Source organism: Rhipicephalus sanguineus, chromosome 2 (assembly GCF_013339695.2).
Source record: "Rhipicephalus sanguineus isolate Rsan-2018 chromosome 2, BIME_Rsan_1.4, whole genome shotgun sequence".
Taxonomy (NCBI): Eukaryota; Metazoa; Arthropoda; class Arachnida; order Ixodida; family Ixodidae; genus Rhipicephalus; species Rhipicephalus sanguineus.
In genome coordinates this window covers 52,017,474-52,033,626 of record NC_051177.1, presented here as the reverse complement: position 1 = coordinate 52,033,626, position 16,153 = coordinate 52,017,474, and the positions used below count along the sequence as shown (strand labels likewise).

General features: G+C 46.0%; 1 protein-coding gene across 1 annotated transcript in view; it reads right to left on the bottom strand.

Annotated features, from left to right (window-relative positions):
• The window catches only part of LOC119381583 (cytochrome P450 3A14), a 31,590-nt gene extending 18,865 nt beyond the window's left edge, over positions 1-12,725 (bottom strand). Inside the window, exons 1-9 of the mRNA XM_049412833.1 lie at positions 12,667-12,725; positions 11,207-11,303; positions 10,710-10,762; positions 7,933-8,029; positions 7,257-7,382; positions 6,368-6,609; positions 4,072-4,198; positions 3,829-3,916; positions 1,362-1,431 (exon numbers count right to left, since the gene is read on the bottom strand). Coding sequence (XP_049268790.1) covers positions 1,362-1,431; positions 3,829-3,916; positions 4,072-4,198; positions 6,368-6,609; positions 7,257-7,382; positions 7,933-8,029; positions 10,710-10,762; positions 11,207-11,303; positions 12,667-12,725 — 959 coding nt within the window. The remainder of the gene's footprint in view (positions 1-1,361; positions 1,432-3,828; positions 3,917-4,071; positions 4,199-6,367; positions 6,610-7,256; positions 7,383-7,932; positions 8,030-10,709; positions 10,763-11,206; positions 11,304-12,666) is intronic.
• Between the last annotated feature and the right edge of the window lie 3,428 nt (positions 12,726-16,153).

Below are 16,153 nucleotides of genomic sequence, written 5' to 3'. Positions count from 1 at the left end.
TGCTTCGCGGCGGGATGCGTTTAGCCGCTGGGTCACCATGCATACATCCCTCTAGCATACTAACGGCGAGCTATTTATATACAGCACCTAGCGTTCGTGGTACGCACATCTCGGAGGTTCTTCAGTGGTTTGACATAACACCCGCGAGATGGCGCAAAGGGCCCGCGGCCGCGCTTTTAAACGGCATCGCACCGCCCTGTGGTCGTATTTCGTCGCGTTGCATGCATGGATATTGAACCGGGAGGGCGTCCGCACTTTGGCTTTCCTTGTGGCACGGTTTAGGTCTCCACCGAGAAGCGCAGCCAGGCTAGCGATTGGAAAGGCGATACGAACACGGTCCGATTACGCTATCGCGTTCTACTCTCGAAAGCGAAGCTCAAGCGTCCTCCAAGTGTTTCATTAAATGTTCTCCGTCCCCGCTTAAATTATTACGCTTCCTCGAGCAGCGATGTTGGAATCTTTGTTACACCTTGCCAGGAAGTTCAAGGTTTCGACCTAAAACCAGCGACACGAGCATCTATCTGCCCGCATGGAAATTCACATGAAACACGCGCACAGTGCTTGGCATCACGGAAATTAACATGCGTAAATGCACGGGTCATCTATGCTAATTTTCTCTGGGTCCATGGGACAGCGATGACTGTGGGAGGAGCTTACATTTATTTTTAAGTTGTAACCTACTATAGTGTCAAGGCAATTTAATGCGTGTCTCTCGTGCTCCTTATGCCTCGCAAAAAGTCTGGTCCCCGTCTGTCTAACTTAAAGGGACACTAAACAGAAACAATGAATTGGTTTAGATTGATAAAGTGTGCTCGGAGAACTCTTGTGTAGTTTATTTCACCACCATAGGTTTATTATTAGAGGAGAAAACCAAGTTCAAAGTTTCACTTTTAAATTTCGCGCCGGACTTTGTAATTCGTGACGTAAAAGACTTCAAAGAGCATTTAACGTATTTTTGGCGCCACTGCCTCGACGAAATTTCCACAAACTCGTTATGTCAAGTCTCTGGCCCCCTCAGAGGACAATGTACTTCGATTTAACCGATTAGGAACTACGTAGGCCTAAGCAGGCGCCGTCAAAAAATATGTGACGTCACGGCAAATGGTGCGAGAATTCTAAGATGGCGTCGCCACCTGTATTTTCTTTTTGCGCATTTTCTCGCTTATTAAGCGTCTTCGCGCAGAAAGCATGGTGTTTTTGATATCGTGGAAGATTACTTTACTAATGCGAGAAAAATCGTTTTGCTCTTTAGTGTCCCTTTAACACATTACCAAGTGCACAACAGGCTTTCGCCTTCAGACTTTTTAGCCTTCAGGCGTCACAGAGAGTGCGACATGCTGCCGAACTTCTTTCAATCTTACCCGCCGATGAAGAGTACAATCGCGCTTGTGGCTATTGCGTCTGATGACACCTGTCGCTTCTTGAGAAGTCCTGCGTATGGAAAGAACATTTTCTGTCGGAAAGCAACACGCGTATTCTCAAAAACCTTTATAACCCTATCACTCCGAGCAACCTCAGTGATGACAATGAGCGTGCGCTTCACTCGCGCCCTAAATTGGACATTGAATCGATTTACTGAATACATGTGCGTGCGTTTCTTTTTCCTAATAATATAAATGTGGTTAAACAAAGCGAGAAGTGCCGTAATAAGTTCCAGCCCAGTAGCGTGTCGATTAGCTGCTGGCATGTTTTACCTAAATATTTCCCGTAAAGTATTGCCTATACCATATTTGAGTCGGGCAATAGGTCTTCATTGTTTTATCAAGTGTCTGTATCGAGACAAACATTATAATAAAGGCGCGAAAAAAATCGTTGTCCTTATTCCTTCTAAAAACGCCACATGATATTACTTGTGATCAATTGCGTCAAATGCATGCCAATTTAAATTCAGGAATAAATCATAATCGTAGCTGGCAACTGTAATTTTTTTTTCGCCTGATTTTGTTTATTTCACGACACCCGCCGCTTCCCCTGTGCAAATACCGATGAGAACGTGGGTGGAGTGCTGCTCGAACAATCCACTAATAACGCGCGATAAGGAATAGCGATGTAATGGAATCGTTGCGTCATTCAAGCCCGCTGTACTGCATACAGAACATTTTTAGTCAAGCATTGCGAATTCAACTTTTACTCGCTAAAGTTGACGCGAAAGTGAGCAAGTAGCTATTTAACGGCGGAGCCGCTTAAAGCCGAGGCAAATCCCTGGAGATCCGTCGTTCGCACTTTCTAGCCCAGCTGCGAGAGCGAAACCTGACGAAAGTTGGTGATTCTGTTGAGGAGGAAGTAGGGGGCTCGGTGTGCAGAATAACTGTGCTACAGTCTGTAAAGCTGAGAGCTGCAGAGGGTAAAGCTAAGCATGGGTAACGATAAATGGCTGAGGGGTAAGCCTAGTGTAGCTAGTTGAACGGGGTAGAGAAAGGGTGGAGAAGGGCAGAAGGTGAAGCTGGTTAGAGAGAAGGAGAGCAAAGGCGAAGCTTTGGCTGGAGCTGAGCAGGTGGTGTGCAGTGGAGGAGAGGGCAGGAGAGCGATTGGCTGTGCCGGTGAAAGGAGTCGACCAATGGCAGTGCGCCATCTATAGCACAGGTGGTGCTGGTGAGAGGTGGAAGGGCGTGCCGAGCGTTGGCGAGAGCGGAGGAAAGGCGCGCTGATGCCAACGGCTCCGCTGTTTAATCAGCCTTCGCGACGTTAAGTCAGTTGAAGATGCGCACAATTATTATGGATCCGGTGAACAGCGCATCCAGGACGGGACAGAGCAAGAGACACAAAACACACACACAGCACTAACTTTAAACGATCCAGTTTGTTCCGAGAATTTACTGCCATATAATTCATGCGCATTCCAAACCTGCCAAGCGAGGCATAGTTAAGATGTGCCTTGCTAACACTTTGAAGAAGTCCTGTGAACATTGTTTGCCCCTTAGCGTCAGAGAGCAAACAAAACCTTTAGGTGACTCGGGGTAGCCACAACACGTTATGACCTCAGTCGCAGAAAGCCTGCTTAAGCAACTCCGCTCCAACGGAGCCACGCAAGCGTGCCCTACGCCGGCAAGGAAAAGTGTAGCTGTGATCCCGTACATTCATAGCTTTTCACATAACCTGAAGAAAATAGCACGGTGTTGCAACGTGCATGTCGTTTTCTCGGCGCCGAACAAGCTAAGCAGTCTTTGCCAAAAGACAAAACCAGAGCGCGAGGAAAATGCGTGTGTGATAAGAACCACCGTAACAGGCTTGTTGCGTGCAACACAGGAGTCATCTACCGGATCCCATTAACGTGTGTGCATGCTATGTGGGACAAACCGGTAGATGCGTCAATGAGAGTCTCGACGAGCACAGGAATAAAGTTGCCAAGGCGCAGCTAGAGGGTTTTCTCGGAATTCACTGCAAGGAGTGCGCATGCCAACTCCTCTTCACACGAGCATCATTGCTTATAATCGATGCGCAATTCATCGCCAAGTTTGGTAGCACGTGCATTAGTAAACCCTCTGTATCATTACCAGCTAAAGAAATAGAATATTTGAGTGTGACATGATGATTGGCATTAGGTGTACGATTGGTTCTTTGATCACGTGGCTTGTCACGCACCGTGTTAGGGTATATGTACTGTTGATTCTCGGTATAAACTGCATTGTTGACAGTTAGCGCTGTGCGTGTGTGTTATGTGTCTCTTCCTCTGTCCCGCCCTGGATACTATGGATAACCAACAAGCCCTTTATGCAACCTTAATTATTTGGAGACATGTGGTCTATAATCGCCATCATAAGTGTTTCTGTAATATGGTCTACAAGTGGGTGAGCAAATCACAAAGATCAACTCATGAGCGTGACTTGCCATTCGGACGCTGTGCGCCGTTGCTGCCCGCAACGCCATTGGTCACCTCCGCGTCGATAAGATTCTGAAGGATATCGGGCTTTCTAAGCTGCATTGAAATCGCGCGTACGTGAGTTTACGCCCTCTGCCCAGAGATTACATTACATAGGCCGAATTGTAACTAAAATTAACATTGTACGATCTATTCCTCTCACATGCATACAAGTCGAGCTCAAAACGTTGAACGTTATGTGGAACACGTACCGAGGGGTCTTTCTTTCTCACTTCAATTATTTTCGTCGTTTCCTTGCCGAGTTCCTCGAACGTGAACTCTCCTATCATCGTGGTTAGCCAGTAGAATGGTTTCATCCATCTCTTGAACATTGTTGTGCTCTCTGAAAAAAAAAAAAAAATTCGACAGACCCCACGTACCGTGGGAATCGATATAATGCGAAGCATGCGCGTGATGGTGACTGTGGCGTGATTTTTCACATTGAGCGAAACGTTACGGAATGACGCTAGAGAAATGTGGAATTGGTATAAGCACACTCATTTGTTGAAGACCATATGTATTATATAACTAGTTGTTTAGAGTTGCGTAACAATGCCAACATGGGTGTTACCAATACCAGACGCGGTAAGCTGGTATATAGTGCCCATATGCTTCAATGCTGGATAGTGCGAATCCGAACAGGACAAAGAAGGAACAGAGATGCACACGATCGACAGCGGTGAGCTCGCAACTGAGCTCCATTCAGGAAAGTTTCCCTAGATATGCACACAGCCGAGTTGCAGGTGCAGGAGCACTGCACGTACGTTACAGTCACAGTTACAGTTGTTATGCTTATACTTGTCCGTTATAACGGAGAACGCACGCACGTTTCACGAACCCGTGTGTATGTGTAGAAGGGGTTCTTGACAGTTCTTGTACAAGGTTATCATCACCGTAATCAGTGAGCAACAGTGGCTTAACCGGACTTCTTAATCGGATCTGTTAGTGATTGCGGCTATGAGGAGTCTAAGTGTAGTGAAGTGCGAGGTATAGTGCAACTGGTGGAAATCCTGGACGACTGGGAGAAAGCCCTCAAAAACGGCGATCCCCAGGAACAACTAAGGGCTCTCCAAAGGGCCCGTGAACGGGCGGAGGACCATGGTCTTCCGGTCCCAACGTGGGCGCGGCCCGCAACTACGAGTTTGTAGTTCCTTTGGACCTTAATAAAGTTTGTTGACTGACTGACTGACTCTTACAATGAAATGATGTATGATGCCTTCCGTCGTGGACGTGACAGCGAGGTCTTTTGATGCCCTGTCCATATCCAAGCCGTCTTTCACGCAGTATAAGGACCAATCCTTGTCGTGTATTGATAAATCAATGTTGAAGTCACCGGTAATGATGAGAGGCCTGGTTCTCTCAGCAGATTTATTGTAGGAAGCATTCACCCCGGTTTTCGCGTTATCCACGTTGCGGACCACGTGGACGAGTGGATAGTAGATGAGCGTCATCCACGGGTATTTTGTCTTCAACTTCCTCACTTTCCTTGCGTCCGCCGCGGTGGTGTAGTGGCTACGGTGCTCCGCTGCTAACCCGAGCGTCACGGGTTCGATCCCGGCCGCGGCGGTCGCATTTCGATGCAGGCAAAATGCTAGATCCCCGTGTAATGTGCGATCTGGGTACACGTTAAAGAATAACCAATGGTCAAAATTTCCGAGCCCTTCGCTACGGCGTCTGTCATAATCATATCGTGGTTTTTGGGACATAAAACCCCAACAATTATTATTATTATTACTTTCCTTGCGTGTCAATGTGTGTGTTCGCGGTTTATGTGTTGGTTGAGACCCTGTATCACCTGTGGCGCATAACCGCATAACATGAACTCTGGTATACGGGTATGTGCCACACGAGACTGAGAGAAAGGGTTTCATGACGTACGCGAGAGATATTTTGCGTTATTCATTTCATGACCAGTGAATCGTGTTCGTCATACACTGATCCCCTGCTATGCCAATTTGGGTATGTTACAAGTTATGTAGACGACCAGAAGAGCGCTCAGACGTAGGCGGCTAGATAGATAGATAGATAGATAGATACGTAGATAGAAACGGCCAAAGTTCCTGAGGTTCGCTAAGAAATGCTTCGCATTCAAAAACAATTTCTGTGCTTGCAGGCGTTCCACATGTTTATGTAGTTCAAAGGAACAGTGAACTTACTTTAGTTGTGCCATTGGCAATTTACAACTGGAGTTTGTGAGCGCAATTTGAATATTTTCCCTGCTCTTCTTTATTAAACCTATGGCCTGAGACATTGTGATCTAACGGGCATATCCTTTTTCATTATTGTCGCGCCATTTTGATAGCTACGGCGTGAATTATATCAATATTTTACACCTATGCGAAATTTCACATAATTGTCTTTCTTGTATATTGGCTTTGAGCTCATAATAGATATGCAATCATTCGAAGAGAACTTCTTCCTTAACTGCGTATTCAAATTCGGCTTTCCCACGTTCAACTGTATCAGTACTTTTCTGACGATGATGTGCGCAGTTGTTTAAGACGGGACCTATGTGCGATCATGTGCAGGGGACCTTTCATGACGCCTCTCAAGACTGCCCTGGCAGTGTTGAAGAGCGGATGATCGGGTTGCCCCTGAAAATGCTCGTCCATGCCGAACGCCCCTCGGGCCGTGTAGTCCATTGAGAGCTGCTCGAACTCTGGCGACATGTGGACTTCCCTGTCCGTATCGGCATACTCTTCCAAAGACTTTATGAAGATGTCAGCGTTTTCTTCCAGGTGCGGCATCATCTAAGCGTTAAAGACATACGATAGAGTAATTTAAGTGTCAGTGGTTTAAAGATTTAAAAAAAACAGTACGGGCGAAATTCACAGGTATTAGGGCCTTTTAGCAGCGCCTGTTTACCGTACGGGAAGTAGGAAAATACCGTACCATCGTGGACGGCACGTAACTTTTTATAGTCTGTAAGACCTCTTTAGCCACTTTGATCGTCTCATCACGTTACCGTTCGCAATGAGCGACTCAAGGTACGGTATTTCTGTGCTTACCGTACGGTAAACCGGTTTGACAGGAAATGCGTACTCAGACGCGGACGCGGTTGCGCGCGGCCTGTCTTGAAAGGGTTGGGCAGACGGTACATACTTTCGTGTGTGCTGGGTTTTCACCGCTCATCTTGCGTTAAAGCGATAAGCGAAACGGCAAGCGAATCACGAAGGGCGCTTCACTCGCTGACGGGGCCGCGTTCGCTCACGCCAGCGCTCTGTCGAGCCACGGCAGATCGGATATTAAAGAAGTTAGCTGCCAGCCATACTTCGTATAACATTCCTATTTGTTGCTATCGCAATCACTGCTTCGCCTTTCTGGACTTTTTTAACTTTCCTGTCATTTAAAAGCGAGGAAATTGATTCTTCGTGGAGCTCTGAAATCGGCTTCTCACCGTCTTTAGCTTGGCAGCACTCATGCTGTAGGCGACGGTGCTGCGGACGTCCTTCCACTCGCGGCCTCCGACAAGCAAGAGGGACTTTCCGAGCACTGGGTGCATCTGGTCTGTCACCATATTAAACTGTCAGTGAAAAAGAAAAGGCTCATTAATGAAAACTTGATCGTTGTTTCCCGTCGGGCCTGACATGCTGCTCCGCATGGAAACAGCGAGAAATAATTCAAGCATTGAATTATCACACATAAAAAAGCGTACGGTTAAGCCGGTGTTCCTCAAACTGTCTCGAAGAAATATCGACGTATCAAAAAAGAAAAAGAAAGAAAGAAAAATCGGCCGGTGTTTTGTCCTTCCACTTTCTTGTTACAGAGAGGTTTTACTTTGTCACCGTGAAAGAGTTCGGGTACTAGCGGCAGTCATCTTACCTTTGTGTTTTCGCTATGAACTGACAACGGTCACGGGATGGTCTATTCTCTGCGCAACAATATGCCAAGGCCTATTTTTGTTATTGCGAATAAAATGTGGTTTTTCAAGTATGAGGCAACTGCAGAAGGACAAGAAAAAATAACTGCATCTTATGTGCTGGGACGCAAAAAAAAAGGTCTTTTAAAACTGCAGTGGCACAAAAAAAAATTCGCGTAACATAGAAACCGTTAACGTGTAGACGCATACTTACACCGCGGTCCACGAAATTTTGGAAATTCCGAATGTACACGTATTCTATAAAATCCAGGTCATTTAACACGACGAATGGTGCGTCACCATTGAAGAACCTGCGGGAAACACGAGAAATATTGCACAGTCGAAAAGAAAATAAACTGAAAGTACTTCTCGTTAAGATTGCTGAGTTATTTCTTTTTTTATATATCGCATTACATGATAATGTCGCACAAATCATGGCAACGGCGTCGCAAAGGTTCATAGCCCACCATGCTTATAGACGGGCAGCCGTTGGTAAGAGGCCACGTCTAATGAGGTCATAATGCTGAATGACTAACATTACTAGTAAAAAAAAATTCGGCAGATCCCACGTACCGCAGGAATCGATGTTATGCGAAGTATGCGCGGGATGGTGACTGTGGCATAATTTTTTACATTGAGCGAAGCGTTACGGAATGACGCTAGAGAAATGTGGAAGTGGCATACACACACTCATATGTTGAAGAGTTGCATATGTATTATATAACCAGTTGTTTACAGTTGCGTAACGACGCCAACAGCAACATGGGTGTTACCAACACCAGACGCGGTAAGCTGACTGTAGTGCTTATATTCTTCAATACTGGATAGCGCGAATTCTAACAGCACAAAGAAGAAACACATATGCACAGGACAGGCGTTACTCGCAACTAAGCTTCAGTCAGGAAAGTTTCCCTGGATATACACACAGCCGAGTGGCACGCGCAGACGCACTGCACGTACGTTACAGTCACACTTGCAGTTCTTACAGTTGCGTTACAGTTGTTATGCTTATACTTGTCCGTTATGACGGAGAAAGCACGCACGTTTCACGAACCCGTGTGTATGTGTAAAAGGGGTTCTCGACAGTGCTTGAACAAGGTCATCATCACCGTGATCAGTGATCACCAACAGCTGAACCGGACTTGTTAATCGGACCCGTTCGTGATCGCGGCTACGAGGGGTTTAAGTGTAGTGAAGTGCGAGGTATAGCACAGCTGGTAGAAATCCTGGATGCCTCTTACGATGACACGATCTGTGATGCCTCCGATCCTGAACGCGGCAGCGAGGTTTCTTGATGTCCTATCCATATTCAAGCCTTCTTTCGCACAGTATAAAGTACAGGCGTTTTTGGGTCTTGATAAATCGATGTTGAAGTCGCCGGTAATGAGAGGCCTGGTTATCTCAGCAGATTTATTGTAAGAAGCATTGACGCCGGTTTTCGCGTAATCTACATGGTCCACGTTGCGGACCACATGGACGAGGGTATGGTAGCTGAGCGTCTTCCAGGGGTTTTCTGTCTTCAGCTTCCTCACTTTCCTTGCGTCCGTCGCGGTGGTGTAGCGGTTACGATGCCCGGCTGCTGACCCGAAGGTCCCGGGTTCGATCCCGGCCGCGGCGGTCGGATTTCGATGGAGGCAAAATGCTAGATGCCCGTGTACTGTGCGATCTCGGTGCACGTTAAAGAATACCAGATGGTCAAAATTTCTGGAGCCCCTCGCTACGTCGTCTCTCATAATCATATCGTGGTTCTGGGACAGAAGACCCCAACAATTATTATTATCAATTTCCTTGCGTGTCAATGTGTGTGTTCGCGGTTACTGTGTTGGTTGAGACTTTTTATCACCTGTAGCACATACCCGAATAACATGAACTCTGGTATGCGGGTATGTGCCACACGTGACTGGGAGAAAGGGTTTCATGACGTACGCGACAGGTATTTTGCGTTAGTATTCATGTCATGACCAGTGAATCGTGTTCGTGATACACTGACCCCTGCTGTGCCAATTTTGGTATATTACAAGTTATGGAGACGACCAGGACGAGGAGAAGAAGGAGAGAAAGGAAAGGCAGGGATGTTAACCAGACTAACGACATTATCATGACTGTGAGATGTATGTGACTTTTTGTGCGTGCGTGCTCTCCTGCTCTCTCTATCTTTATATCTCCCCCATCACTTCCCCCTGTGTAGGGTAGCATACCGGTCCTTCTAGACGACCAGGAGAGCGCCCAGACGTAGATAGATAGATAGATAGATAGATAGATAGATAGATAGATAGATAGATAGATAGATAGATAGATAGATAGATAGATAGATAGATAGATAGATAGATAGATAGATAGATAGATAGATAGATAGATAGATAGATAGATAGATAGATAGATAGATAGATAGATAGATAGATAGATAGATAGATAGATAGATAGATAGATAGATAGATAGATAGATAGATAGATAGATAGATAGATAGATAGATAGATAGATAGATAGATAGATAGATACGCCCAAAGTGCCTGAGGTTCGCTAAGAAATGCTTCGCATTTAATATATACATGCTTGGCTCACACTCGTGACGCTATCCTGTCCATGACTACTAGGTGATGGTAAAAATAGTTCCGCGATAAAGCTTCTTCTTTTGCAATGTTTAACGGCAGAGAAAATGTCAATTAGGAAGGCAAAATGTTTTCCCTAGAAAAAAAAGGTGCGTTATAGCAGAGTCCTTCAATGCTGGTAACAGTAATAATCACTGCTTGAATGGCATTGAAACTTAATTGCTGCACATTCCCCGAATAGACTTTTCTGGTGGACCTAACCAAAATCTTATTCACATGCACTGCCACTACTGTGTCATTCAGTGGAATGTCAGCTGCGCGTGGCCATTCATTTAACATACATGATGCTTCAAGTATGTTCATCGCATCATTCAAGTGGAACATCATTTTTGGAATGTGCTCTAAGATACAGTAGAAATGGTAAAAGTACTCGTAGCTCACCCGAATACGTTGCCGTATCTTTCAATCCATTTACCAATAACCTTGTAGCTTTCCTGTTGAGTAGGAATATGAAATAATTGTTAATGACTGCTTATTTTCCAGGAACTTCACTAATGAATCGACGAAAATTACTGCTGCTTCCGAAGTGTCCACGCGACCATCCGTTTACGGAACACGGGTATCTTGTATCACTGCAGTAAATTTGTTTCTTGGCTCCTCAGGGTCAAATGTTGGCTGATCATAGTACCGTAGCAAAATCAGAAAATCTCAAAATACTGGCTACCGTAATTTAATAAAATATACATAGTCCCAAAAGCAGAGGATAGACGGTAGGCCACAGACCATCACTACTGCTAATTTAACGCATGTCTGGGTGCCCAGGAGCATTTAGAGCAAGACAAACTTTGCGAGTGGTCCACCTGTATATTATAACATGAATGTGGGAGACAAATTCAGAAATATGGTATGAGGCCGAGTGTGTTTCATATTCGTCTCACCATGGAGTGGTACTCCACAAGGTTTCCCCATATCAGGTTTGGTTCCGGGCCTGGTATGCCCAACTTCTTGAAGTAGTTGAAGTGATTGCGCCGCCATCTACAATGCGTAGTCAAGGAAAAATAAACTTTGAACGTTGCGGGCTTCCGCTATCGATACTTGAACGTAGCGTGTATTAGCGCGGTACATAAAAGAAAGGAACGCGACGCAGACGTAGAGATAGGTACGCGCTAAAGGAACCGTTAGCGCCTACCTTTCTCCGCGTCTGCGTCGTGTTCCTTTCTTTTATGCACCGCGCTAATACACGCTACATTCATGGATGACGAACTCGCCCGATCAGCAACCCTTCCGCTATCGATAATATTCTTAGCTACAAACAATCCGGCAGTGTTTGGGTATTACTAAGGTTCTAGTTGGATATATTTTCCAGAGAGAATAAAATATTGTTGAAACTAAAAGCATGCGCTTAAATTGGGAATCCAGAACACCTTTCGCTGCCGTCACTGCCAACGGTTTTAAAGGCAAACTTTGGAAATGTCAACCGATTTAAAAGCTCGCCTTAAACAACCATTCTTTAAAAAACAACAAATGAGGAACCTCTAATGACCACATACTGGAGAGCACTTGTCCTGGGTATAGGTGCACATTAAGTAACCCCAGGTGTTAACAATATTCAGGGGTTCCCCACTACGGCGATGTTCATAATCACAAGCAATATATAACACAGCGCAAACACATGATGACGAAGGGAACACAAGACACCGCTCTTTCATGTTCTCCTGTCCTCCTCCTCAGTCGAACTGTTTTATATTTTCCTTAATATGTTCGAACCAGCCTTAACAAGCATACTATTAACGCTATCGTAATGACATCATTGTTTTCACTTCAATTCAATTTATTTTCCAGTATATACATGCTGGATGGTTGTGTTGGGTTAAAAGCTACATAAGCAGCTTGACGGGACCCAACGACCAGACTATACAGAGTAGTAACAACAAGCAGGTCCGGTGTTTCGGCGCGTAAAACCTTAGAACTTTAATTAATCGCTTGACAAATTGCACTGCTCGGCATCTGACACACGCGTCGAGCTTCGTCGCAAGCCAACTGCAGGAATGGATGTAAAACGTAAGGATGCTTGGAGCAACGGTCACCTGCTGCGGTGGTCTAGTGGTTATGGCGCTTGACTGTTGACCCGAAGGTCCCGGTATCGAATCCCGGCCACGGCGGCCGCATTTCGATGGAGGCGAAATGCTAGAGGCGCGCGTGCTTAGATTTCGCGCACATTAAAGAACCGTAGGTGGTCACAATTTCCGGAGCCCTCCACTACGGCATCTCTCGTAATCATATCGTGGTTTTCGGACGTAAAACGCCAACAATTAATATATCTGTCTCAAGAAACTTCTTTCATTGCATTTAACAACGGAGTAAAATTTCTCTCTAACGGCCGAAGTTTTCTACTTACGTAAACAGCAGCGTCCCGACGCACAACGATAGGGCAAGTAATACGGCAGTCACCAGCATGGCGGTAAAGTATGGGTTTTGACACACGGCGCTTGTCTGGCGCACTTTACCTCTCTGCACAAGGCACCTTCGCTGACCGCACGCGTGTGGTGACGATAAGCGAGGGTGCGGGCCTGGAAGACAATGCACATTGGTGTGTGTTATCTTACGTGTCTCGCTTCTGCCCTCGTCGTGTCGTCTCTCCTTTGCATAAAACGCCCTCGAAGTCAAAAGGCGAAGAACCGGCATTGAATGCGCGTATCGAATGCATTATTAACAACGCTAGCCTCAAACTTGGCTGTTTACGCCGTGACTTTTCCGCGGATGCTCGCGACTTAAAATTACAACTTTACAGTAATTTTATTGCATTATGCTTCATTTTATTTTAAAGCGAAAGCGTGACATGTATCATCAAACGCAAAAATTGACCGCCGGCGTCAACACGAGGGATGCAAAAAAAAATCGTCATCACGTGATGGCGTCCCCATATGACGTCATCACATGACATCGCCGCTTGGTCAAAGAGTGGGCCGATCACGGAGTCAATGCAAAACCAGAAAGCTTGCAACGCCTCCGATCCTGGAGGCAGTGCAATACCACTTAAGGTGCAGAAAGCTTTCGGAAACGGGGTAGGATCATCGACTCGGAAGAAAAAAATTGGCAGCGTATCTGCACGCTACGCTGCAAATGTCGTCAAAAGACGATAGTCTTCTGCCGGCCGTTCCTGCGTGTGATGAGTGAGTGCGCGAACAATGCGGGCGTCATGTATTCGGTGCTGTGTCTTGGTGTTGGTGGCGCAAGGATTCCAAACGCGGTGGGTGATGCTATAGAAGCACCGCGCAACGGACACGTGCGACACATCAAAGAGGAAGACGTCGGCGGGGCATGGCACGTGTGGCCGCCGCCAATAGGAAGATGGCACGGCAGACGGGTCCACCTGTATATTATAACATGAATGTGGGAGACGAATTCAGAAATGGTCACGACCGCGAGCCCTCTCGTGCGACCGTTCTGTTCTTCGACGGGTTCCAGGCAGAGAAAGAAGAACGTGCATCGAGCTCCGCGTAGCCTTCTTCGCAGTTTGGTGGCTAAGAATCGGGTAGCTTAATAGCTTTTGTTTCTATTGAGTATTTACTTTCACCTGTGTTAGTTCTGTTTTCAGGGATCGTCCAGTGATCGCAACAATGTCCAGGAACTCTCCTGGGCAAGGCAGTTCGGCATGGCCAGCCTCTCTTCGAGCGGATGGTATACCTCTTGATCTCTTTCTACGCAGCGGTGTGAGCAGCATTCCCGTTGCGCTGGTGCCCTTGGGTAGTGGTTCAATCCGGTTGAATAACCCTAAGGCGATTCAGGAGCAACTTCGTGCGGTAACTTCGCTGTATCAGAGCATCACCGATGTGCGACAGTTCGGCCGCGGAGGTATTGTATGCAGATCACCGGACAAAGATTGTGTAGCGGATCTACTGAAGTGCTCGTCATTTGCCTCTATCCCGGTGAGTGCATTCATTCCACCTCATCTCGCATGCACCAAAGGTGTAGTACGTGGAGTTGATTCACAACTAAGCCCTTCTGAGACACTCGAGAAGCTCTCAATGGCCGGAGTAATAGCTATCTACCGGTGTAATCGCGTGGTAGACAACGTGAGAGTAGCCACAGAGTCGGTGATTGCAACCTTCGCCGGTACATCATGGCCATCGGAAATAAAAGCTTGGCCTCTAATCTTCAGGGTTGAACCGTTAGCATCGCGTCCCCTGCAGTGTAGAAATTGTTGGCGTTTTGGCCATAGTGCTGGTGGGTGTAAATCTGGAATACGGTGTTGCATATGTGGCGAGGGTCACACACACTCTGACTGTACTGCCCAAGATGAGAAGTGTTGCCTATGTGAGGGCGCTCATAGAGCAGACTATTCTAGCTGTCCAGTGCATTTTCAAGAGAAGCAACTACTGGAAGTAATGGACAGAAGACGATGCTCTAGGAGAGAAGCAATGGCAGTTATTAAGGAAAGGACACAAGGTTATGCTGGGATTACCGCTCGGCAAAATATAATGGCAGATGCAAATATCGCACAAACAATTGAGGCCGCAGTGGAAAAGGCAATGTCTAAAGCAATGGATAGATTATTTACCAGCCTCTCGGAATGCTTGTATCAGATAATGAGTACTCAACTAACTCAGCTGATAAATAACACAACAGCTCCTCCCCAGACAAGGACTTCGCTGCCCGATCAGCAGGAAGCCTGATGTGGCATGAATGAAGATAGGCAGTCTCTCGATGACTTCCGGGAGATGAATAACTCCACAGGGAGCGAGGGCCGTCTCCACACCCTAGATCTGAGTGTTAATACTGACGTTGAAATAGATTCGCGGGCTCAAAAACGTAGCCGATCTCCCCTAAACCCATCGTCTTCCTTGTCGCCTGAGATTAAAACGAAGAAGGCTCCTCCTAGCAAGGTCATAAAGGAAAGCATCCTTGAGAAGATTGTCTCTACGGTTGGTATATCCAATCATTGAGCCTTTGAAACTTTTACAGTGGAATTGTCGTTCAATTTTTTCAGCTTCCACAGATTTATCGTGTCTCATTGTTGAAAAAAACCCAGATATAATATTATTACAAGAAACTTGGTTAGGTCCAGATCAGCATTACCATTTAAAAAACTATCGATCATTTCGCCTTGACCGAAGGTCAAGAGGGGGTGGGTTACTTACGTTAATTTCAAACAGATTTTGCCACAAGGCACAAATAGCATTTCAGCTTCTGTCGTCGGAGCACGAAATTCTTGTAATTGCATTGAGCATTCCTTCATGTAGAACATTTTACATAGCAAATGTATATTATCCGGCAGGGGTTAACGACACAAACCCTTTGGATAGTGTAATCTGTGTTAGCGGTAATAATGTCCTATTGGCGGGTGACTTCAACTCCCATCATATAACATGGGGTTTTAGGACAGACTCGTGTGGAACTCGGTTATGGGATTGGTCTCAGGGTAACAGTCTGATTTGTCACAACTCAGGCATCCCTACTTTTATCAGAGGGACGGCTGCCTCTTCTCTAGATTTGAATTTCTCGGGATCAGGCCTTTGTATTTCATCTTGGACGACTGTTGATTCTGCCACTAATAGTGATCACATTCCGGTGATATTTAAGATTATATGTCCGGTAATATCAGTAATTTCTAGAAGACTCACGTTCATAAATTACAGTACGTTTAAAAAGAGCTTGCGATGCTCCATGGCATCTCTGTCAGAAGCAACGTCAAAACAAAAAGCATTGAGCATCTGTTCTGTTTTACAGGAGTCGCGTAGAAAAGCGGAATTTGAGGTGCACTCAGTTGAACAAAAGTCGATGTCGCGTTGGTGGAATGATGACTGCACTCGGGATTACAGGCGTAGAAAAGCCGCCTGGAAGAAGCTACTACACAATCAATGTCCTAAAAACTGGTCAGATTA